This window comes from Nyctereutes procyonoides, unplaced genomic scaffold (assembly GCF_905146905.1).
Source record: "Nyctereutes procyonoides isolate TBG_1078 unplaced genomic scaffold, NYPRO_anot_genome, whole genome shotgun sequence".
NCBI classification, from domain to species: Eukaryota; Metazoa; Chordata; class Mammalia; order Carnivora; family Canidae; genus Nyctereutes; species Nyctereutes procyonoides.
Window position 1 is genome coordinate 15,028,596 of NW_026575040.1, and position 26,420 is coordinate 15,055,015.

The window sequence follows — 26,420 nt, forward strand, 5'->3', positions numbered from 1 at the left end:
AATTCTACCTTGAGCTGAAAGATTATTCATACATTGTTCATTAGTGAGCTGTCCAAATAGTTTCAAGCTGTCTTTCGACTCTGGGACTAAATTAAGTGACAGCTTCGAAATGAGAGGTAACTAAAGCTACCTCTACTGGACGTGGTTGATTTCTGAATTCATAAAGGCATTGAGAGTGCTGTTTTTAATGTTGTGTGAGAGAAAGCAAGAGGGTAGAAGCCATAGCTGTGTGTGAGAGTTGATCCACATGTGTTTGGATGATATACTGTCATAGGAAGTCCAGTCTCTGACAGTAGCAGCGAGGAGTGAAAGGCTTGGCCAAGGCTCCCCTGGTCTCTTGTTTGCAAATACAGGAGGCAGAACAGAGGGGCACTGGCACAGCTGTACACCGCCTAAACACACTGGTTTACCAACTGCAAACTGCAAAAAATGAGAAAGGACAACCAGAATGTAGAGCTCAAAGAGCCTGTTAGTAAAAAAAAAAAAAGTTATTGCTGGTGGAAGGGAGGGGAGACTAAGGGAACTCTTTGACCCAGGGATACAGATGTTTGTCTCTGATGCTTTTTGCTAGATGCCTTTGGCTCTTGGTGTGGGCACAGGAGGAGCACTTAAAGGATCTGCCAAAGTAAGAAATAACTACAATGACCACTGAAAATGTCCCATGACTGAGCTTTGGCCCCAGCTCTGTCACACAGGAGCCTCTTGACCTTGAGCATACCCCTCCACCCTTCTGACACTCAGTTTCCTCCCTGAGAAATGGTTCAGCAGTATCTTCACTACTTACTTCACAGAGTGAGGAAATCAGAAGGTGTGTTGAAAATATGTAGGGGGGTTGAAAATACCAGACCATGAATATGTTGCTACAATGGTACACTGCAAGTTGACCTTGGATGATCTTCAAGGGACTTTGAAAATGTCAAACTCAAAAAAAAAACAAAAAAAACAAGCACCGTGATGGGGAAATGGTACATCTTGTTTGAATGAGAATCAGATTGCTAGTCTGAATGATGAATTGAAAAGTACCTGCAAAGGGACTTAATTATAAGTTTAAAACAACCATCTGCCTTCACATAACCACCCAAGAAAGTAGCCAGGATTTCTCAGGTCTTGTTTGGAACCATTAACCAAGGAACTTTTGATTTAGTTAAGTTTCTATATAGTAGAAGTGGCCCGCTTTTAAGTGTGGATGCTATTATACATCACTGATGGGACTTTCATCCAACCAACAAAACATGGGCTGCTGAGAACAAAGGGAACCATGCAGAAGATTGTTCAAGAGGGTAGACTCATCCAAGTATAGTAAAAAGATGGCAGAGGGACACCTGGGTGGCTCAGCGGTTGAGCGTCTGCCTTTGACCCAGGGCGTGATCCCGGAGTCCCAGGATCGAGTCCCACGTCGAGCTCCCTGCATGGAGCCTGTGTCTCTGCCTCTCTCTCTGTGCCTCTCATGAATAAATAAATAAAATCTTAAAAAAAAAAAAAAAAAAAGATAGCAGAGAGCCAGGGGAGGGGAAGAGGGGATTCACAGCCAGGTCTTCTGATTTATTTTCCACTGCATATTCCCTTCACATGGCCATGACAAATTCCAGTACTTTCTCATCAACCAGTGAGGTTATGTTCCTAAAATGTATCATAGTTGACAAAACCACCATTGGTGAGATTAAGACCCCATCGAAAACAAGAATTTAGGGAGGAAGAATAAAAGGTATTAAATGTTTCTTTTTATAAATAAAATAAAAATTAAAATAACATAACAAAATATAAAATAAAATAAAATAAAATAAAATAAAACAAAATAAAATAAAATACTAAACAAGTACCTATTCTGAAGGTATCTGCTCTCCAAAGCATTCAAACCTGCTGTAGGGAGTAACACTTCCTTCAGCAGTTGAGAAGCTATGACTGGCGTCTATTCACAGGCTCAGCAGAACCTCTCACACCGCTTTCTGTAAGCGACACTGGGCCTCTTTTTAAAGTTTTCCAGCGGGTAAGGGCCTTTTATTATGAAAATTTCAGACATACACACAAAGAGATGCAACAGTGCAGTGAGCTCTTGTCTACCAAACACCCAGCTCAAACACTTATCAAGATTGTGTCCCACATGCTTCATCCATCCCTTGTTGCTTTGCTGAAGCTTTTTTAAAGCAGATCTCAGACATTGTATCATTTCATCCCTACATGTTTCAGATTTCAGTCTGCTGCTAAATGCCTGATAAACTCACATTCTCCCCCGTGTTCTTTTCAAGGCCACTCAGAAACATTTTGTTTTTTTTTTTAATTAATTAATTAATTTATTTTTTTATGATAGTCACACAGAGAGCGAGAGAGAGAGAGAGAGGCAGAGACACAGGCAGAGGGAGAAGCAGGCTCCATGCACCGGGAGCCCGACGTGGGATTCGATCCCCGGTCTCCAGGATCGCGCCCTGGGCCAAGGCAGGCGCTAAACCACTGCACCACCCAGGGATCCCTCAGAAATGTTTTGTGATGGTTATTTTGTTTTGTCTTCTGGACCTGCTATGTAGCTTAAACTGATTTTTCCCTCTCTACTCTAACTCCCACCGACATGATCTGGACCAGGTGGTCCAGGAAATAACGCTGCATTTCCCTACTGAAGAAGAATGACCCCAAATCATATATTCAATAATCATCATCATCCAAGGATTTCGTCTGCAGTATACAAATATAGAACAGAGCTATCTGAAAAAATAAATAAAAATCCTGACTTTTATTTTTAAATCACTTGGAACTGAAGGAGATGGCTAAACCCAAGTTAACCTCTAAGCTCTTATATCTAAGAACCCTCAGTACTAAAAATCATTTCTAAAACTGCTTTCTCAGTCTCAGAAATGGGAAAGTTAAACTTCTGAATTGCCATAGGAGAAGTCACGCAAGCTCTTCTTCTTGCTCTAACATATGGTTAAGTGGGAAATTTTTTGTCGGTTCTTTATTATCCCGGAGCCAATATGAGATTAGCTTTACAAGTTGGGTTATAACCTTTGCAGCTTCTGTGTCGGGGATCCATTAACAAGATCATAAAGATCTTTCTAACAGATGAGGCCTACATGCCCTGTGTTCAGCTGTGGTAATGACCAAATTGATTTTATCAGAAGTGTTTAAGAGCACCATTTTAACTTTTCTATTGATTGCCTGACCTCTGCTTTGGGCTCTGGGGTTACTATGCATTCTCTCCCCCCTCTCTTTGTATATAGCTTTCCGATTTCTCTTCACCCACGCAAACTTGTCCTTCTGAGCGCCCAGACCATCTCATTTAGCCCCTGCCTCATCATTTCTGTTCTCCTGTGTTGTCTGTACATTCCCAGAGGACTAGGTTTTGCAGTCACAATTAGTAAACTAGCCATGTGACTTTGGGAACCATTTTTATTCATGCATTTGACAGATTTTTTTGAGCTCCTACTATGTGCCAGGCACCGTTTTCAGCATTCAAAAATACAGTGAGAATCCAGGAACATGAAATCCCTGCCTTTAAGAGTTGGCATTGTTAGAAAGGCATACAATAGCTATTTAATAGAATATCAGTGGGAGGGGGGAGGGTGTAGACACTTATGAAGAGTAAAGCAGAGAATGTGATGGGAACACAATTTTAGAGGAGCTGGTGAGGAGTGTTCCACCTTAGAGATCTGAGTGGCTGTGAGGAAGGCCTGGGGAGATGTACAGAAAAATTGAACTAGGCAAAGGGAATTCCAAACAGGAAGGACTCCTGGCCACAGCTAGCTTAGGGCTTTACAGAAAATTCAAGAAATCCATGGAGGAAAGCAAGAGAGACGAGGCAGAGAAGAGGCCGTAATATTATGGCTATACTCAGCCCCAAGGGACCCTGGGAAATGCAGTCTCTAACTGGACTGCTTTGTGCCCTCCAAAAAGGTGCCTGCCATGGAAAAAAATGGGAGAATGGATTTGGAAGGGAAACAAGAAACTGCCACACCATATTTTTGAAAGATCCCAGGGTATTGTCAAGATTCCATAAGCTCATAAAATTTCCTGGAGCTTTGTAATCAATTTCCTAGGGCTGCTGTAACAAACTGCCACCAATGAGTGGCTTGAAACAACGGAAATGTATTCTCTCACAGTTCTGGATGCTGAGAAGTCCAAAACCACGGTGTCAACAGGGCCATGCTCCCTCTGAAGGCGCTAGAGAAGAATTTCTAGAAGCCTCTCTCCTAACTTCTGGTAGTTGCTGGCTGGCCTTCCTTGGCTTATTGCCGCATGACTCCAATTTCTGCCTCCATCATCACATGACCTTCTCTTTGTATCTTCTGTGTCTCTGCATCCAAATCTTCCTGTCCTTTCTCTTATAAAGACAGCAGTCACTGGATTTAAGGCCCACCCTAATCCAGTATGACCTCACCTTGATTGCATCCATAAAGACCAACTTTCCAAATAAGGCATATTCACAGGTACCAGGAGTTAGGACTTGAACATATCTTTTTGAGGGATGTAATCCAAGCCATTAACAACCCTCTTAAGACTAGAAAAAAAAAAGAAAAAAAGAAAAAAGAAAAGAAAGGAAAAAAGAGAAAAAAACCTAGAAGAGGGGAATTGTATTAGTTGAAATCAAATTATGACAAGGTACATCAATGTCAAAACAAGGCATATTTTGTTCTGAAGTTTAGTGTGCCACTTCAATAGCCTACCCAAGGACATACGGGCCTTTTCCTTTCTCTTTTATAGAGAAGCATTCCAGTCATTGCTGTGAGATATATTGCTCAATTAATGGAACTCAATGACCATCTGCAACTTTTGACCTTACAGTCTATACCACTTGATGATCACAGCAACCCCAAGAAGAAAGTATTCTTCTTTTTTAATATTTATTTATTTTTATTTATTTATGATAGAGAGAGAGAGAGAGAGAGAGAGAGAGAGAGAGGCAGAGACACAGGAGGAGGGAGAAGCAGGCTCCATGCCTGAAGCCCGATGCGGGACTCGATCCCGGGACCCCAGGATCACACCCTGGGGGTAAGGCAGGCGCTAAACCACTGAGCCACCAGGGATCCCCGAGAAGAAAGTATTCTTACCTCTTTCCTATAGAAATTGAAACTCAGGCTAAGTTACTTTCCTAAAGAGAAATGACTCCAGTGATGGTCACTTAGTGATGGCAATGAAGTCAGGCTTACAGCCGGGGTCTTCCTATCTCCAAAATCATGCTTTTACATTCTGTGGCATTAAGTCCCAGAGACTTCTCAGGGGGTACTGACCAAGGGGGTCACTCTTGCCTTGAGGGATTTGTGATCAGTGAGGCTGATTTGTGAGGCTGCACCTACTCTGCAGAGGTCTCCACAGACACAGGGTACAGAATCCCTGTAGTCATCAACATAAACTGAATTTCTATTTGGTAACTAAAGGATCGTTGTTTTCCTAGGAGTCAAGAGTCACCTAACATCAGAGTCCAGGTTTCTTACTGCATTCTGGAACATTATGTAAAACACACTGAACTAGACAAGGCTTATTTTTCAGACCTTTTTCAGCACATGGATTAGTGGTTTGATTACTATTTTGTCAAGTCCTGTCAGACTGTCCATCACCATGGGGCCCTCCTGAAAGATGCCAGCCACACCGTCACACTTATACTTCAGACTCAGGGTTCCCTGGAAACCATAATGCAATTGGTAGTTGCCATAGGAAACCAGGTCTCCTAATGGTCACAGAGAGATGACGTTTGGGATAATAAAGAAAAAACAAAATTAAATCAACATTTCCATTCATTGTTTCATTTCATCCTCACAATAACCCTGGGAGGTGAGTATTTTTTAACTTTTCTTTCTTAGTCTTAAAATTTTATTCACACAGCTTTTTATTACAGAAAATTTAGAAAGTGGAGACAAAAAAAGAAATGAAAAATCATCCATAATTCCTCCACTCAGAGATAAACACTCATTTATTTGGTGCATATTTTTTTAGTCTTTTTTCTATATAGTTTTATTTTTTTCTTCTTTTCGCAGAAATGAAGCCATGCTGTACTTTGGGGGTTTGGGATTTTTGTTTCTCTGAAGACAGCTAGAATGTCTTTCTATGCAATCAAGCTTTCATTAGTGTACTGATGGCAGAGTATTTCATTACATATACCATGGTTTATTTAACTCATCCTCTGTACTATTGACATTTGGGTGGTTCCTCCCTAACCTTTTGCTGTTGGCAGCAATGCTGCCATCAAAATTCTTATACATCCATAATTACTCCTTAAAGCCTATATTTCTCGTGGTCACATTACCAGGTGGAAGAAGAAAACATTTTCCCCCTTATTGAAGAGATGAGGAAACTAAGAATCAGAGAGATTAAGTATCTTGGCCAAATTCTCATAGCTGGCAAGTGACTGAGCTAAGACTGGAATTGAAGCTTCCTGACTCTAAATCTCATGTGGGAAAACAGTTTATTCATCTTATCTAGTAATTATCATATTCAATAAATTCTGTGAATGCAAAGGAAATACCTTGGTGGCTACTTTCTTTCTGGAATTATCACCCAGAAGCAGCCAATCCAGACAAACTGCTTAAAATTCTGTCATCAGAGGAGAGTCTACAAAATACATATTTAATTGGAGTTATCTTTTTCTTTCAAGATGATTAATGTTGGCACTTTTAGAAGTCCTTTACAGACCTTTAAATAGTATCCTATATGTTCAGCAATAATTGAAGACCCCTCTCCACTAAAAATAAATATCAATATTTGATATCCCATTGGATCCTGTGGCTTTTTTTTTTTAAGATTTCTTTATTTATTTATTTTGGAGAGAGAGAGAATGCATACTGGGGGAGGGGCAGACTCCCTGCTGAATGCGGAGCCCAACATGATGCCTTGGGACTCAGTCTCATGATCCTGAGATCACAACATAAACCAAAACCGAGTGTCAGATGTTTAACCAACTGAGCCACCCAGGTGCCCCATGATTCAAGACATGAGTGAACCTATGGAATTATCTCCTGTTTTGCCACAACCAGTATGCCCTTGGTCTATCCATGCCTGTGCCACCAGGAGCAGAATTTGGTTTTTGGGTGGCTGCAGACTAGATGAGATTTCTTCAGTAATCACTTGCCTTACCTTGATATGTGGACTAGGATCCTTGCTCCATGAAGTATGATTTAGGATGTCTATATAAGGGTAAATATGTGAAAAGTGTATAGAAGTGCTTGACTTGCTCTGGGCCCACAACTCTGTAATCTTCAGGTCATCCTCATCCAACCAGTTCTGGTAGCTTTGAGTTTGGGGATTGCAACTATAGTCATGTGTTTGACAACATCCAGGCAATTCAAGTCAGTTCCTGTCCATATTAGTGTCAAAGATAAACAATTTCAACAGATTTCAGAGGTACATAAAGCATTTCCTGGAAAAGCATGGTAAGAGCTGTTGACTTTTACCTGAATTGAATTATTCACTTAGAAAACTACATAATTCCAGGAGGCCAAGCTGGAAGTGTTTGATGGTTGTCAGTTCACATCTCTGCTCAGAGCTCCAAAAGCAAATTTAAGTCAACCGAATAATATTTAATGGGTAGCTTCATTTTCAATATAGAGACTCGATAAAAGGAAATCAATTTGAAAGAACAAGGATTCTCATTATTCTTACTGTCCTTAATGCTAATCATGGATTTGGCACCAGCAAGCCATAATAGGAGAAATTACCCTCCTCAGGTATGGACTTTTCATAATGCATAGATAGTGATCTGTAAGGGATGGAGGTTTCCCAAATAAGTTTCATCTCAAAATTTCTTTCTAGGATAGACTGATGGTGTCTTTATGTTGCCTTTGCTGAGGGACCGTGAATGAGGTTTTGTTCTGGGAACTTTTTTGTCAAAGATAAAGGCTAGGCTAGAGGGAAGGTATAGCTCTAGCCTTCCTGCTCAAAATTAGAAGATATTTCTGGACACAAATGTCAGGAAACGTGACCTAGAGATATGACCTAGAATTATGACCTAGGCAGCCACACACACACAATTTTTTTAATTCAAAAAGACAGGGGGGAAAAGTCCTCTTATCAATGTCCATTCTGTTTTTTACATAAAAACGGAAATTTTTTCATGTTGCCCAAAGCACCTTGATTAGTAAAAGAGCTGAAATATTATTACTGAAGCTCAACCTAGGCTCAAATCAACACAAAAGAAAGCTCACATTAAAGTATTATTTATCTTCATAATTAGTATTTCTAAATGATTTTTAAAGGCTTTTTAAGCAATTACAAAATGTTTGATTGTCGTAACATTGCTAATGCTTTGATGCCTTCCGAGTGTTGTCCTTGGTCCCTGCAACCCTGGCACATAATTTATTTCTCTTTTGAGTGAACTCTAAGCATTAGTGTCCATTAAGAATTTTTGAAACAAAGTCCAGAGATTACGTGGAGCACTTTCAGTAATATGTACTGATTATCATTAATAGCTCTTTTGTCCTAGACAAGGACATTGTTTTGTAACATCACTCTGTTTGGTGAGGCCACACTTGGGCTGTGTTCCTGCTCTGCCTCCTGCATAGATTCTCTCCTTGACTGCTTATGGAATGGAGCAAGCGCATAGGACAGCTCAGGATTGGGGGAGGGAGGGCATAGGGCCAGCACAGAGTGATTTTTTTTTTCTTTATGAAACAATTGTTAGCCATTCAAAAACAAAAACAAAACGCCTAAATGCTGGGCTTTGTTTCTTAGCTAGCGTTCATTCACTGCATATAAATTGCTGTTTTAACCACAAGCTCTCTCCAATGAGGAAGTCAAAAAGAAGTACGGGAGGGAGCAAAGAGACCCAGCAAACTGCAACCTTTGCACTATGCTTGTTGATAATATGGCAGGAAGGAGGTTACATGTTCCAGATTTTATTTTGAAAGTTCTGCCTGAGTGCTCGAACACTCATTTGCCAGATTATACGTCTTTTTAATGACCTCATTGCCCTGGTGGGTATGCCTGCGTCTACCCAAGTGATATCTCTTGTCCCATGCAAAGTGTCTGCGAGGAGAAATGTCTGGAGTAGAAAAGAGGTACTCTGCTACATGCCCCAGGTGAATTATTTTACTGAAACCTTATTTTAAACCCAACCCTGAGAATTTTGCCCCCATTTTATGGGTAAGAAAAATGGAGACTTAGCACTTAGGCCATCCACCCAAGACCTCATGGCTTGAATAACCAGCATTTTATTTAATTCGTTCACCTTTTCTAGAACTTAAACTGAGTTAATGGGTTAATGAGTGTAGTGTAGATGCAAGAGGTAGCCAATTAAATATTTTGTTATTATCATTTAGCACATCTCTTCCTCCCTGCCACACAAAGTCACTGAAATATGGAAACATTGACATATTTATTTTTAAAAGACTTTATTTATTTATTTGAGAAAGATAGACAGCATGAGCAGTGGGGAGGGGCAGAGGGAGAGGAAGATGCATACTCCACACTGAGCAGGAGCCCAATGATGCAGGGCTCAATCCCAGGACCCTGAGATCATGACCTGAACCCAAGGCAGACACTGACTGAGCCACCCAGGTGCCCAAAGAAACAGCGACATATTTAAAAACAAAAGGAAGAAAAAAGAAAACTTCACTGCATCTTATTTTAGGTATTTTTTGTTGTGTTTATTTGTTTTTCTTGTCTTTATTCTAACGCTAGAGCTTACTCATGTGGAAAATACCTGGATCTGAACTGTTATCTCATTATGAAAGAATAAGAGAAGGCACACAGGCTGTATAATGGCAAAGTGGCAAAGGGACACCTCTGTAGTTAGGGATTTGTCTAGAATGCAGGGCCTGTGAAATGCTAGTTTAGTAATTGGCATGTCTGAAGTAGAGGAAAGATGCCATTTCTTAGCAAAAAAAAAAAAAAGGTTAAAATAAACTTGGTACCCAGACAATTGCCTGGAAACCAAGAGACAATAAGAAGTCCATCAAGGAAGTTAATTGGTCCAAGATTTGGCACTGATTGGAAGTATCAGATTACATTCCTAAAGTGCTCTTCTCTGTAATAGCTATAACTCTGAAACTACTGATAACTGTGACAGTGATAAATTTGTGGTATTTTCATGACATTTCCTTTGTTTTACTTTGAAGCATGGTTGGCTAAATAGAGTCAGGCACTCTTGCTGTATTAGAAATCCTACTTTGAGTAGAGTATTTGTGGAGATTTTTTCTCTTAATTTTAAGTGTATTAATTGACAATTTAAAACTGATGTTACGTTGTTAAATTAGAAATTACTCTTAAAGTGTCACTTGGAAATGTTTCTCTTTTCTTTTCTTTCATGCTCCCATTCTCTCTCTCTCTCTCTCTCTCTCTCTCTCTCTATATATATATATATATATATATATATATATATATATATATATATGATCTGGGTGAAATACAAGGAGTCTTGCAACTTTATCAAAAGGTACCATTTTTCTCTAGCCCAGATAATTTTAAAATATCACCCAAAAGAAGTGTAGCTTTTACTTATATAACCTTTTGTGGGTACTGCCTTCTTTCTTCTTTGGTTTTTAAAGGCAAAAAGAAAAAAGTTTCAGGGGGTTACCTTTGATTGTGAGCTACATTAGATTTTGTACAGTGAGAAATAGATCTGGAAGCCTGTTGCTTAGAAAGAAGAGGTTTGGTCTGATAGCTAGAAAGCAGGGCAAGGAGCCATTGATCAAGGAGCTAGAAGGGAAATTAAGAAACCATGCAGTTCAACTATCTCATTCTACAGATGAGAAAACTAAGGCCCAGAGAAGTTAAGTGACTTGCCCGAGTCGACCGGGGAGTTCACCGTTGGCTCAGGCTACTGAGGGCTTGGGCACCACCCCATCGCTCTCCCACGGCTCCTGCCATTGCTGTCTCTGCAGAGAGCAGTATTCTGCTTGGTGGCCTGTTTGCAAATCTCAGTAGAAGGATCTTGATGTTCTTCCCAGTTACTTGGAAGGGAACCAAAACCTTCACAACAGCTGGACTCAGTTTGACACCCTTTGGTGGTAGTGATCAAAGTCCTTTGCCCGTGCTAAACAGCAGCCCACTTAGCACACTTGCCAATGAGCAAGTATCTTCCCTGGATTTCAGAGAGTGAAGATGCCAGTTGAGTTCAGGGTCTCGAACAGGACAAACTTACTTTTAGGAACTTGGTTCTGTCTCCTGCTCTCCCCCAACAACTAGGAATTTTCAAGTCAGAGCACTTGGTCTGATAACTAGAGTCCTGGGCCCCAGGCAAATGTGATACCCAGAGACATCAGGAGTAGCTATGACATGGCTTTCAGTAGAACATTCTAATTCAACTTCACGAAAATAATACTAACACGTGTTGTCCACCCTTTTGACATCTATATCACACTTCCCGGTTTATTTTTTTATTTTTATTTTTTCACTTCCCGGTTTAGAAAGCTCTTTACACATCCTTATTTCATCTTACTTTTCACAATAGGCTTTTGAGTATTATTATGATTATATACAATTGTAAATTCAGGCCCAGAGAAGTTAAGTCACTTGCCCAAGGGCTCTCAGCCAAGAGATAGGAAGTGAATGTGCCACTAATGCAAACCCAGGTCAGCCTGGTTCCAAATCCAGCTATCTTGAGCTACTTTTAAAAAGTGTCTTCTTTTCTACTTCTGGGTAGAATTAGAGCTATTTGTCCCTACTATACACTCATGATAATCTATCTTTAGAAAAACCAGTTTTCCAACAATTCATTATGCAGAGCTGCTTCTCCTGGCACTGCTGGTAACATTAGGTTTTGATCTGCTTAGGGATGAAAATGGGCAATGTATGACTGCTGTGGTCTCATTAAGGAAGCATCCTGGCGAGAAAGACAGGAAGTTTGCAACCTCTCTCAGAAAGAAAAAAAGAGAAGACCCACTCTACCCCCAAAGAAGAGTGAAGAAATGGCTGCTCATTCACCCAATCCCTGGTGGGGCTCTCTGGTTGGGATAAGACTGGGGACAGGGCCCCATAGGTTTAAATTATTTGCAGAGCTGACTGCTGAGTGATATGGTCCTGGAACTAAATCTTTTTTGAACATTTACTCTTTTGAGAGGTACTATCTATACCAGGGTTTTTTTTTTGGGGGGGGGGGTAATTTTTATTTATTTATTCATGAGAGACACACAGAGAGAGGCAGAGACATGGGCAGAGGGAGAAGCAGGCTCCCTGCAGGAGCCTGATGCAGGACTCAATCCCAGGACCCTGGAATCACAACCTGAGCCAAAGGCAGACGCTCAACCACTAGCCGCCCAGGTGCCCCTATACCAGGGTTTTTAAATATGCCCTGTGGATGCACTTCCAGAAGGATATTAACTTTCCACAGAAAGCTTTCATTGTGCTAATTAAACTTCCCTGAGCCTCTTTGTTGTATTGACCCATCTGTGAAATAAAGATGGTTTTGCTTTCTTTCTTTTTCTTTTTGAGAAAGAGAGAGAGATCAGGGAGCTGGGTAGGAAGGGACAGAGGGAGAGGGAGTGAGAGAATCCTAAGCAGGCTCCACGCCCAACATATAGCCCAACGTGGGGCTCGATCTCATGACCCTGAGTTGATGACCTGAGCTGAAATCATGAGTCAGACATTTAGCCAACTGAGCCATTCAGGTGCCCCTGCTTTTGTTGTTGTTTTGTTTTGCTTTTTGTTTTTTGCTTTCTTTAACACTTCTATGGAGTCAGTTACTATGAAGTACTAGGGCTTCTATAGAGAAAGGAGTCTTATTTTGATCACAAGTCTTATTTTCCAGGATAGGAGAAGGAAGGGAGTTCCAAATAAACTTCCTGATCATTCCGTTAAATTTGTCTTTTGTGTGTTCATATTGTTTTCATTTGTTTGCTTCTCTTGGGTAATAGAATTTTGTCTTCATAATGGCAATTAAGTAAAAACAATAATTAAATATTATGCATAGTCCCATCTCAATAATTAGAAGTAATGCTCTTTTTATAAAAAATACTGTTTTGAGGAAAGGGGTGTGTTTTTTAAACCTTCTACATAAAAACGTGCTATTAATTTATTGTTATATTCTTCATCGTATATGATAGATATGATTTACATTTTATTTGTATGGGTTAGGGTTGCCAGATAAAATACTGGATGCTCAGTTAAATTTGAATTTTGGATACACAACAGAGTAATATCCAGAATTCCAGTTTAACTGGCATCCTACATTTTTCTCTGCGATTGGCAACTTTTATGTGGGTATATCCTCCAGTTCTTTCTATCGATCACTAAGTGGCAGCTAAACACGATTGAGGGACTGAGTTGGTGCTGATGCTGGGGCCATGCTTACTCCTGGAGACGGATGTGGGTGGTTTTAGCTCTGTGCTACTGTGATCTCAAAGATCAGGTGGCTTACCTGGAAAGATTTTCAGAATCTATTATCAATGTAATCATCATGAAAATATTTGATGAGAACACCGCATCACGCTTATAATAAATTTAAGTAGAAAAGTCAAAGCAGTAGTATTTTCATCAGGGCTTTGGATGTCAGGAGAAAATAGTTCCACACTCAGCGAATATAGATAGGTCTGTTTTGGGCTGTGTTAAATCCAATTGTGTGGAGGTTCTGAATAATCAGGAGTGACAGCATAAGCACTTTCTCTTCAAAGTGATTTTACAGAAAGCATTATTTCCTAAGGAAAGTACACATATAGCCCTCATAATGCTGAAAGAGCACTAATGTATCAATTTATTGGTGCTGTTGTCATGAGCTGGAGTTGCAAATTGTATTCAGATATTAAACTTTACTCACAGTTGCTGTTGGGGGGACGTTCCCTTCCTAAGATAAAGCTTATTTCAAAAAATTCTAGGCCAGTTTTGTAGTTCCCATGTGAGAGAGCTTTCAAGGCTCTTTGCAGAAGGTTCTAACTTCGCTTGGAGAAGCCAACTCAAACATGATGAAAAACAATAGTTTAGTTTTCCTCAATAAAAAGGGGAAAAAGGAGAATTTGAGTTGGGCCTATGTAATTTCAGCTTCCCTAAATAAGCCCTTTGGAAAGTTGTGGGGGGAGCAAGCGTGTGATTTTGGTCTTGGCACACAACTTTGGAACTAACTTTTTTTTTTTTTTTAATGTCTACCATGGATTTTCATCATGGATTTCTTCCCTGTATGATTTGTTCCATAGCTAAGTAATGGGTCTGATGTGGGCGCCAAATTTTTCAACAACTTTGACTTTCCAGAGGAGGGTTAAATAGCTCTCTTAATAACTTGAAAGAGAAAAATTTCAAGGTTTACCACAGTTCTTAGTCACAGGCTAAATGTTTTCGAGACTTGTGTTACTTTGAGCCTACTGAGTCTCAAGACTCTCCCCCAAGGAGAACAGAGCATAGAGAGTTCAAAAAGGAGTCCTTCCGAAACCGAGATCGCACTGTTGGCCCCAAAGCATGCGTTCGTGTTATCTTCATGTGGCCTTGTATGCCGAATCTTGCTTAGTCCCGTTCATCTGTCACCTGCTCTCCGTAAATCATCCTGGAAGCAGCAGCAAGGGTGCTGACTCATGAATCCCTCCTGTTTTTGTACAGTTTGTGTTCCTCCTGGTACTGTTCGCGGCAAGTAGCAGCCATACACCTTCTGGCTGTAATGAGTGTGGACAGATAGGTACATTTGTGGCTGTGTTTTCTGTCACCATAAAAAGTTATGCTTCGTGTGAGCAAGCAGAGTCGTTTTCATTAAAAAGTGAACACAGAATCAGTGGCCATAGCAAATGAATTGCTCCGTTGCTCCGCTCGCTCTTGTCTGAGTAGGTTGGCATCACTCTCTTGTGCCTTAAATCTTCCCCACTCTGCCTATAAACGTGATCATCTCCCCTATTTAAAAGGAAAACTGAGAGTCTTCCCTCACCCTGGCTAATTACTGTCCATGCTGCTGTTTGTTTACCACAGAACCTCTTAAACCAGTAGGCCGTTCTTGTCGTCCCTGTCATTCACGATTCTGTTGTTCTGGGGTAGGTCCAGGGACACCACCGGGTACGATTAAGACTAACCTGGCCTTGGCATCACCGTCTGAACAAATGCATTCCTGAGTGTGCTGTGAATGAGGGGCATTCCAAGAAGTACACCCAGGATGTTTTCTTACCTCTGTCCTTCTTTCTTCTCTTCTAGGTATCTCAGTAACGAAGAAGACACATACATGTAAGTAATGCATTTTTTTTTATCCAAAGTTTTCTGAAGAGTTGGAATTCGCATATGTCTGGCTGCTGTGACCCTTCAAGTATAAACTAATGTTTCAGCTGTGATCCATGGTCAACAGAGGTCATACTTCTCTACCTGTAGTGGTCGGAAGTGGTACATCTCCACCTGTTTGTACTGAGTGTGTGTTAAAGAGAGTCTAGACATAGTCTGATGAATTCTAGTGATTCAAGTCATTAGTCTTTAGAAAAAATCATAAAATCTAGTCAGGAGGATCAATTAATTACTTACTGATCACCCCTATTCTGGATCCTTCTTAGAAGAGCTGGTATGTTTCTAGGAAACATCACCTTGATTTCTTTTAAACTTTGGTCTCCTTTTCCTCACCACTAGTTCACGATTTAGGCCGTTTTGTACTTGTGTCTGTGGAGCAGAGATACTGATTGGGAATATAGGTGCTGTCGCTCGACCATGAGTGTGGCCCACGAGGGCCCCGGTAAATGGCATCGGTAGTTTGATGTGGAAATGTGCGCTGGATTTACACTCTGTATTCATTCCCACTTCTCAGGTTCAACTGCTTTCATCAGTTGCCTTCATTCGAACTACACCATAAGTTTACAAACTCACGTCAACGTAAAGTGTTGTGATTTTGCAATCCGAGCAATAATGTTTGTGCTTTGAACCTCGGGATGAAACTAATCCGTCATTGATGCAGGCAGTCAACCTTCACTGTACTTGACCAGCATATTTAGACTTTGAATTAATAGTGTCATTAGAATTCGCTATTTTACACCACAGATATGTGCTACCCACCAGAAGTGTTTGGGCATCCTTCTAACGTAAGCAGTGGAGATATTTATGGCACAATTTAGGGCCGACAACAATGTATCCCCAAATTTTTCATAATTATGCTTTTAAAAGTTTTGGTTTCATGTGAAACATTTGGGGGAAAAAAATCTGTGTAACATCAAAGTAGTTTATCTTGTGCCTCAGTTGATTCTTGAAATCTGCTCTCGGGCTTGTCTGTCTGTCTATCTGTATTTGTAGCAAACAAAAAAAAAGCAAAAAAAAAAAAAAACCCAAAAAACAAAACAAAAAAAAAAACCCAAACCCACCAAATTCGATGGTTGCCTGACTTTTAGGACCCCGTCCTGCAGTCTCTCCACCTGGCTCTCCTTGTGTGAGGAAAGATGACAGGTCAGGCCCGTAATGGACACATGATCAGGACAGCACCTCCATCTCCGGATGCACAGTTCCCGTTGGCTGTCCCTCCTTCACGGTAGTCTGTGGCCCTTAGCTTTTTGGGGGTTGTTTTGTCGTCGTCGTTGTTGTTGTTCTTGCTGTTGTCGGTGCATAATTGAGCTCATGATGACTGAGAGATTGACAGTGCAGGAGACTGAAGTCCTCTGTATATCCGCAGGGCAGGCATGGTACAGAGCGCTTCCTTGCACAGCCTTGCCCATGAGCTCGTCCCTGGCCTGGAGGGACCCACTCTAGAGGTGGTAAGTAATTCAGTCTTTCTGCTAGCTCAGTCCTGGGCCTCTCCCGAACAGGAGCGGATGATTGTGCCTACTGTTTATGGCGGTTTGGGGGTACGGACTCCTGGCCACCTGGCAACACACAGAAAGCCACTGAGTATTTGCATTATGACTTGGCTCTTGGATGAGTGGATAAAACCACTAGCTCAACTCCATTGGATACAAAGAGTGCCCCTCAACTAATAAGACAGGGACCATAGATGTCAGTAAATATATAGACCATCCATCCATGAGGACCTTCAAGGAATTGTCATCCCTGAGAATAATTTCATTGGTCTATTGCAGAAACAATAACTTGTGGTCAGATTTAAATTCATAGAAGGATTTGGATGGCCGCATGAGAGTAGTAGCTAGCGAAGAAAAGCTGGTGTTCCAGTAAGAGGCGATATAACGAGGTTGGCCTTGCAGCAAAGGCTTAACTAACTCCATCAGATATACCAGCTTTAAAACAAAATCAAGACACAGCCAGAGTGGGTAGATTTTTGATTGCCTCTCTAACTATGGAAATCAGCAGGAAAATTCTTAGACATTAAGCATAAAGTCAGGGTAGACAGACTTAAAATAAAGCTCGCTTTAGGTAATTCACATATTAAATTGACAAAAGGAGATCAGAAATCACCTTGGTTTTTTTGGTTGATGTTTACTTTCATGATTTAGGATAGAGGGCCCATGATAACACAGACCAATGACAAGTTGGGAAGAATAGCAACAGAGAGTTGGCACAAAACTTTGCACATGCCCAGGAGAAATTGAATTGTCCAAGTTACGTGTTAGTGAAAGTCTTCTATACCACTTACATGTGGAGATTGTTTTTGTCACCCAACTCAGCAGACAACCCATCATACTTCTGATCTTAGCATCTCTACAGGGCCTACACTTGTGAGGAGGAAGAAAATCAATCAGTTCTTTCTCCAATAACAGTCACCCAAATGACTTCTTCTTTAGCATCTGTCGGATTTTTCTTGAAAACGGAACTGCCCTAACTTACCTATAAGTTTTCTTAAGATGTTAAATTCCAGCTCCTCTTAAAGCATCTTGACATCTGTTCTTCAGAAAGTTTCACTATCAAGTGAAGTGTGTGAATTCATTTTCGTACTGTCTCAAGACTTCCATTTTTAGCCAGAGTTCTGGAAACCTTGGTCAAGGCTTGACTACATAATCATCGACAGCTGAAGTCACCCCACATTAGCAATTTCAATCTGGGTTTCCTAACTGCCCTCACCGAGACATGGTTCAACTTACAAATTAACATGTACAGTTGCAGAATATATTATCAGACTGGAGTGTCAGCTCACAGGTACACCAGTCAGAGGTGCAAGAACTACAAAATGAACCTGAATAGATGTGACACCTGATAATATTTTAGGCCACCTTGTTATCTGGAAAGCATAGGTATTGCTTCTGTAAAAAATAAAATAAAACAAAAATAAAGATGCTTTGGGGGAGCGGAGCCAGAAATTCCCAGGAAAGGAGATCTGATTATTAGCTTCAGAGGAATTCATAAGCATGGTCTTTGGAGAACTCAGATTCTCCTGTGTTCCTGAGAAAAGGCACTGGTGGTGTTTGTCATTAACTTCACTTGGCTGGTGGGGGAAGGCAGAGCTCTGAGGCTTCTTGTACAAAGTCATCATGACCAAATTGGTCAAAGAATGCTTTCATTTGTGATATTCTTCAATTGTTGATAGGAAATCTTGCTGTTGGTTTTGGCATGTGAACAGAAAAGGAAGTTTTTACTTGTAGGATAGGGACATATCAGATCAATTTCACACCGTGGTGTAGAATTTCAATTTAATCTTTGTGATGATTATATAGCACCTGTATTTGGTTGGACACTTCAAAGATTGCTTTTACTTGGGATTTCGCAAGTTTGTTCTGGTCTCTTTCCTGCTGAAATGGTACCCTGTTGGATAAGTATCTTTTTCGTGGTATTAGCTGCTGTTTTGGTTTTTATTATTTGCCAAGGACAACTGGTCACTTGCCCCCCCCCCCCCCCGGCTTTTTAATCTAATTCTACTTGGATAGTTCTGCATGCACTAAAACGTTAGAATATGACAGATTTGGAGGTGAAAAAGCAAAGAATGCAACAGATCATCTTAGCTATTTCCAGCTACTCGGAAGTTTTGCATCATGGAGTCATAACCTTAGGGAATATATCAGCCACCCACCGCAACAAAGACCCAGAAGATGCCAGGTAGGCTCCTGGATAGTTTCCAGAGGCAACAGATCATTGTCACTTCCTTCTCATTCATCCATGTTCCTATTCTTTATTTTTCCTGGGTAAGTCTGTTCTGCTTTCTTTCTTACACACTGAGGAATAGGCACTTAGGAGTGAAAATTGCAAGTGACTCAGTAAGCAGCCAGGAAAATGTATCAATTTAATCCAATTTAATGTCTGTTTCCCCCAATAAATAACAAAGTAAAATATGCTTCTGAGTCTTCTGCAATATTTTAATTTTCACATGAATGGCTATTAAAGGCAATTTAGTACATTTTCAAATGTTTGGTTGCAGTAGGCTAATACCTAACCTATAAAATTAAAGCACTATGTTATTTATCAAGTGGTTTTAGTTCTCAATAGTGAAAATATTTTCGTACAAATCAGAATATTTCCTTGAGAAATAATCCTTTGTATCTGTAAAAAAAAAAAAAAGTGTTTATTGCAGTCATTTAAAGTGGAAGAGGTTAATGTATTCACTTTTCACCCCTAGAGACTTGGCTTTGAATTTGACTTAGAGAAAATTAGTTTTGAGGCCTCAACCTCCTCTCCTTAGGCATTTGTTGATACCACAAAACCAACCCAACAATTTGTCACGATTGTAGCCATTTACTCAGGAGGTCCAAGAACTAAAATAACCCTATTTTCTCGTTTTCTTTTCTTGTCCTTGAGGCCATTCCTTTTGATCGTGGACTCTTAATACAACACCAAACTTGGGGCTCACCCACATTATTTTCACAGTCCAGGAAAACTCAGGAACCATTCTTGGCAAAGCTAATGGAAGGTGCTTTGGTTATATAGTTAATAGGTTGCCGTGACAACCCATGTGACTCACGGTATGACTCACGGCAACTATAATTTCAATTGCTGCTGGCAGGATGTATCATTAGAAAAGGCCTGAGAAGAAGCCACACTGAACTTCTCTTAGTAGGCTTTCATCCAGATTGCATCTACCCATTGAGAAACAGAAAAGGGGATAACCCAGTGCTCACAAAGTAGCCAGAGGATTCATTTCTCCCTGAGGCTCCTGGCCATCCCAGACATAAAGCTTGCCGCTGATGGTACATGACCAAAAATAAATGCTGGCCTCTTAGAGGGCTAGCCAATGGACAACTGTTTCCGGAGGACCTACTGTGTGCCGACAGGTTCTTTGTCCTCAAGGACCTTACCAATAAGGTTGAAGGTGGGGGTGAGGTGAGTGGGGTTATATAGTCACTGAAAACACAAATGCCTACTGTGCCATTTCTAGAAGATTCAACTCACAACTGGAAAGCAGACTAAGCTGGAAGTGTGGGAGAGGATAAAAAAATTAAATAATCCAGAATTCTGATACTGTGATCCAAGCACACAGCAGAATGAAGGGAAAGGGAAAGCTCTCCCGGCTGCATATCGCCCATTCTCACCCAGAGAATTTAGGGCCTTTAAGATCAACCAGTCCAAGGAATAAAAATCCCTTGTACTGCCTGAAAATGTTTGCCTTGTTTAGACTCAGCCTGTCTGACTACAGCCAAACCCTGCCTGAGCTTAACAGGATTTCTGTCTCATCATATTAAGATATAAATGGACTGCACTTGGCCCTGCCACTCAGTTCTTCCAAGGTAGAAGATTTGCATAGCCTGTAAACCCATAGTTCGTTCCATTAAAAAAAAAGAAAAAACCACCCAGAATATGTAGCTAGGCATTTCCATTGGAACATCCAGGTGATTCAATTTTGCTCTGTGAGTAGACATCAGATCCATGAATTGAATTTGGAAAAGCATTTGGGTTCCCATTTCATAACACAGGGTCAAAAGGGTGTATTGAGATGGTAAGGGCTCTTTAAAATCCATGATCACAAGTAGGGAGAAAACACAAGTGCCTAGCCTATCAGGTGCTGGCGTGTACTTGATAGATTATATATTTAGTAAAACTCTTACATGTGATTGGGTCAATCTCTAAAGAAGGCTGGGTGTCTATCACAAGTTTTGCATCACTTTTGATTCAGTAATGGCAATAATCTAGGATAGGAGTAGAAGTACCAGTAGATGAGGTAGGAGCAGCATACGAACTGTCACCCCTGAGTGATTAATTCTAATAGTCCAGGTGCTCTGTGTAGTGCTTTACCTGCATTATCTCATTTAATCATTTCATCAGCTCCATGAGCCTTGTGCTACTTTCGTCCCCATTTTGGATAAGAAAATTTATCTGAGAGATCAGCAACTTAAAGAAGTAAAAAAAAAAAAAAAAAAAAAAAGCAACAAACTCATCCAGCTGGTGATGGGCAGAGCCAGGACTCAGAGTAGATTGACTCCTGGCACGCACAGAAGTGCCACACCAATATCTCCAATATCAACATGAGGCAATGCCATGGAGCATTTACAAAGTGCTAAATGCTTTTCTAAGCACTTTGTAAGTGTTGATTCATCTAATCTTTACCACAATCTTGTGAGGTAGGTCTTGCTGCTCCCCACTCTCCAGGTAAAAACTGAGGCCCAGGAGTCTACAAGTATCTAGAAGGTGATGCAGCCAGGATCGGAAGCCACTCCACAGAGCCTAAATGCTGCCACAGTAACAAATGCCATTCCTTCAGCGGTCCTTCCACCATAAACTATAGGAAAAAAGTCAAGTGTAACATTCATTCCTACAACTGATTCAGATTCTTTAAAGTTATGACTGTTTTACCAATAAAGGCTTCTAAGCTTGGTGAGCAAAGTGATTATAAAAAAAGGGGGATGTTATTCCTACCAGAGGAAAAAATTCATTTAAACAGAGTCATCTACAGAAAACCGTGCAGCCTTCTGACTTTAAAATGAGCGTTGCAAAATAAATAAATAAATAAATAAATAAATAAATAAATAAATAAATAAATAAATAAATAAATAAAATAAGCGTTGCTTCTCTTTTTAACAATCTAAGCGAATTTACCAAAGAACTGGCATCCATTTAATATCGCTGTTCATACAACTCAACAGATTCCATAATAAATAGTTCAAAATGGTTGGTTTTTTAAATTATTTAAAGACTTTTATTTATTTATTCATGAGAGACACAGAGAGAGAGGCAGAGGGAGAAGCAGGCTCCCTGCGGGGAGCCTGATGCAGGACTTGATCCCAGGACTCTGGGATCACACCCTAAGTTTAAGGCAGACGCTCAACCACTGAAATACCCAGGTGTCCCCCAAATGGTTACTTTTGCTTCTAAGATAGTCATGTACCCCACACTAGTGGTAATGTATATTACTTATAGCATGCATCTGTTTTCTACTGCAACAAAGTCTTTAATGGGCCTTAATGACATTTGTAATAAATTTGTGCCTTATTCTTTTGTCAGACCAACTTGATTATTTGTGTATAACTTTCATTGCCACTAAGAGGTAGTATGATTCAGGATACTGTGGTTTCTCTGAACCCTAACCAAAAACAAACAAAACCATGAAAGCAAAAAGAATGCCTAGGGAGTTGAATTATGTAGCAAAAGCATACATAAGAGAATTAAACATCTAGGCTTTGCGTATGCTTATGCATACCTGAATTTAGACATGGATTTACAGTTATATCAGCTTCTGTCTTTACTGGGATCTGTGTCCAAAGGCATAAAAACTAGGAAAAACATAGACACCATTGTGTTTGAAATATGAAAAAAGTTATTGTTCTACGTTAACTTTCTTTATAAATGTCACACTTTTTTTTATATATATATAGTACCTCTGTCAGCTACACTGCCAGGAAGTTAGTGTATTTGTAGTCACATGGTCCCCTTCGATTACAATTGATGTCCATTTCTGCATATTAGGGTAACTGAGGTTTTCAAATTTTCAAGCTATTTGATTACTCTCTTTCCTGACTGCCCAAGATCCCCCACAGTGGAATGTTCCCCCACCCACTTCACCACTGCGTCTGAGTAAACATTTTTCTTATGCAAAAGCAATAGCTTTTTCCCTTGTTTTACTTGGTTGACCTCTTAGGCATTCACTATCTCTCCTAATGTTTTAAGTAGTTAACAACCCAGCATAATGATTAGAAGGCATATTGAAGAATAGAAAATGCTAGGATGTTCAGGATTAGGCTTTAGACTCAGTGAAAGAGACTTAGTCCATAAATCTTTTATTTCAAATATTATGTTTGTGGGAGAGAGGGGTGGGGATTGTGTGGTAGGGAATCCAGATCCCTGTAATGCTGAGACCTAAGGAAGGAAAAGCTGGAAGGCAGACCACAGCCACTCCCTGGAGGAAGAGCATGCGGCAGGTAGTCAGATCTTCACTTGGTATTTCTTTTTTTTTTTTTTTTAAGATTTTATTTATTTATTCATGAGAGACACACACAGAGAGAGAGAGAGAGAGAGAGAGAGAGGCAGAGACACAGGCAGAGGGAGAAGCAGGCTCCATGCAAGGAGCCTCATGTGGGATTCGATCCTAGGACTCCAGGATCAGGCCCTGGGCCGAAGGCAGGTGCTAAACCTCCGAGCCACCCAGGGATCCCTCACTTGGTATTTCTAACCCCTACTCTGTGTCCGGCACTCTGTTAGGCACGGTGTAGGCTAGAAAGTGTAACTCATAACCCTCACTCTCCCAATAGCTAAGTCCACACCTGAGGAGAAAGGGCTTGAGGAAATTTCAGTAATGAGGGAATTGCTGGAAAACGCAGGTTTGATGCAAGTTGGATTATCTGTATGAGTTGGGGATGCTAGTGGTGAGCTGAGCTTAGCCTGGAAGGGTAGCAAGGATTAATTAGGTGGATCAAAGCGTGTTTGAGGGATGATTGTGTAGACCTGTCTGACTAGAATAGCATATTAACAAGGAAAAGGAAGGACAAGAAGAAGAGATAAGATTTGGGCTTTATCTGAGAACCAATGGGGAGCCGCAGAATGTGTGTGAAAAATACACTGATCTTTAAATAATGCTTTTATTGCCACGGCCATTTAGGGAGTGTTACATAAAGCAGGTGTTCCATACTTCAGTCCCTTCTCCAAAATCAGACAGGATTCTTATCCTTAAATAGGGGTTCTTCTCTGGCCTTTCCTCTGATCAACTATGTAGCCAAAGTGCTTGTGGAGCAGGAAAGATCTAGTCCAAAAAAAAAAAAAAGAGAGAGAGAGAGAGAGAAGGCTGTTCTGATTATTAAAGAAAAAGAGTGTTTTACCTTTTCTCCATCTTCCCAGTTTTAAGGTCTAATTGTAAGACCAGTTCTTGCCGCCTCGTCGAAATCAGAAGAATGAAATGAGCTTGAAAGATAACATGTGCACTTTGAATTGCGTGGCTCATGGTTCTCCTTGCTGTCTTTCATTCCTGCTGCGAATTGGCTGGAAGCTCCCGTAATACCCCGGGAGCCTCCGTCTTTCCATCCCTTTTTAACTCGGCCACACGGAGCTTTGCAAAAATTTGAGCCCCAAATTCCGAATCATGCTCACCTCTTGGGTAGGCAAAGTAAACTGTGCGGACTATTATTTTTTTCACCAGCGCCAAGAACCATTTCGCCCACACAGCTGGACAGTAAGGGGGATAATTCGACTTCCTTTTGTCTTTGTTGCTATTTCTTGATTTTCCAAGGACGGGTCTCTCTCGTTGCACGTGAAGAGCACTAAGATCCAGATGAGGCATTTTCATCGGCTGCATGTTCACAAAAGTCTTCGGTATATAATGAACTATATCGCGCTAACTTATCTGTCTCTCTTACATGGTGTCCTTTTTTGTGTCGACAAAACTGAAAATTCACTTTCCCTCACCAAGTCGGGGCGTCGGGATAATTGATTGTTACCAGCCTGTGCTGTTAGTAGACAAGATAACACCAGTGCCTCTGGAGGACGGGTGAAAACTAAACTCTGTCCCCCGAGGCCAATGAAATAGCTGTTTGGTCCCTTGTGTGAAACTTCCTAATAACTTAACTGGGCAGCCTCTGGGTCCCTGGAGGGTTTCTCCACAAGAGTATTCCCTCTCTTTGTTAAGATTGCTTATTAAAAATGATTTTATAATGAAGTTGCCTCAAATAGCAGCTCTTTTCCTGGTTGTCCTTGAAGCCGTGGTGAAGAATCTTAGAGACAACTGTCTAGGGTTTTCCTCCTTGTTAAAAACTTCTCTCTTAACCACTGTTACTCTTGATTTTTAAGGAGACAAAGTAACTGACACAAGTCCCTCTCCGGTTGATTATGTCGCTTAAAACTCTGTGCAAGGCATTATTGGTAGTTTAGCTTGTCATTCGGGCTCAGGAATCGAATTGATCTACATGGATGGAGGACATTTAAGTCTGCAGTGAGAACAAGGCTGTCGGGCTTCCCCAGAAGAGTGGCGGCTGGGGAATGCTATTGCTAACTCTGCCCCTGACTCCATCAAAACAGTGATTTCCAATTACTTTCTCTCTTTGGTCCTAGATTTCTCCTATCTGCAAACTAACCAGTTTCCTGCCGTGAGGGACTGTCCTGAAGAGGAATCAAATAATAATAATAATAATAAAAATAGTATTGCTTTCTTTGCTATCCAGGCACTGTATAAATTCAGACTTCTAATAAATGTGGGCAAGTAGGAGAAAAATCAGGGTTTTGTTTTTTTTTTTTTAATTGTCCACATCATCAGCTTGGCTTTGGGCTTAAAGAGGCATCAATATGCTAGTGTATTTAATATAGAGAATGAGAAAGCAGATGTCAATAGGGCTTACCATTGGAAACATCTCCTTCAGACTTGGTGTCCCAATAGCCAGATGATTTAGGAAAGAGCAAAACATATAAAGTTGTTAGTGCCAGATTGGACTTGAAATATTTTTCTAACTTTAAAGCTCTTCAGACAGTAAATGTACAGAGCAGAGTATTCAGGATGCAGTTTGGCACTGCTTTTGCTTCGCAGTGTGCAAGGGACCACTGTGAATCTTTTAGTGGAGACACCAGCGTGATCTAGTTGTGCTAAGAATTATTGCGTGCGAAGTTGTGCTAAGAACATGCCTTGGCTAAACTCTATTCTCTAAGACCAAGTATATTAGAAAACACTACCTTTATATTCAGCAATTCCTGCTCTTTCTTTTCTCAAAGAAAAGAAAAAGAAAAGAAATCCTGAAATCCCACTGCCAACAGGATCTTCTTATTCTCCCTCCTTGATAACCTTCCAGTCCTTTCCAATACCCAAAGAATCTATATACTTCTTAATGTGGCACTCAAGGGCCTTTCCAACAGTTTGGAAAGTAGATGTTTTGATAATCCTAGATTACTTCCTGAGTCGTAAGGTAAATTTTGGAAATAAATGACCTTTATTTGTTCAAAGTCAGAGCACGTGACATTGCTATGCTATGTTTGTCTGGTCTGGAATATAAGTGTGTTTCCTTAACTTAGCAGAGACCAATGGTTTCAAAACTCTGGCCCACTTCAGAAGTAGCTGCACACAACCACAATCTTGATCTTTCTACTGCTCATTCCTTGATTTCTATGCTGGCAATTTCTGCCATCCTCAATAACCAGTTTCTACAAGATTGTACATTGGCATACCTCAGTGCCTTTGCTTCTGCTATATTTTGTTTGTCCTGAAATGTCCTTCATCAACTCCTGTACCTGTAGAATTCTTACTGCTCCACCAAAGGCCAACACAAATAGCATCTGCCACCAAAGCCTTCTCCAGCCACCTTCCCCTTGTTAAACTATTACCACAGCTCCTCGGCCCCCACAGT

The 26,420-nt window shown here is 40.6% G+C and overlaps 1 protein-coding gene across 1 annotated transcript in view; it reads left to right on the forward strand.

The window, feature by feature from the left end:
* The window catches only part of RORA (RAR related orphan receptor A), a 705,804-nt gene that overhangs the window by 510,034 nt on the left and 169,350 nt on the right, over positions 1-26,420 (forward strand). The window contains exon 2 of the mRNA XM_055320037.1: positions 15,019-15,048. Within this exon, the coding sequence (XP_055176012.1) occupies positions 15,019-15,048 (30 nt within the window). The remainder of the gene's footprint in view (positions 1-15,018; positions 15,049-26,420) is intronic.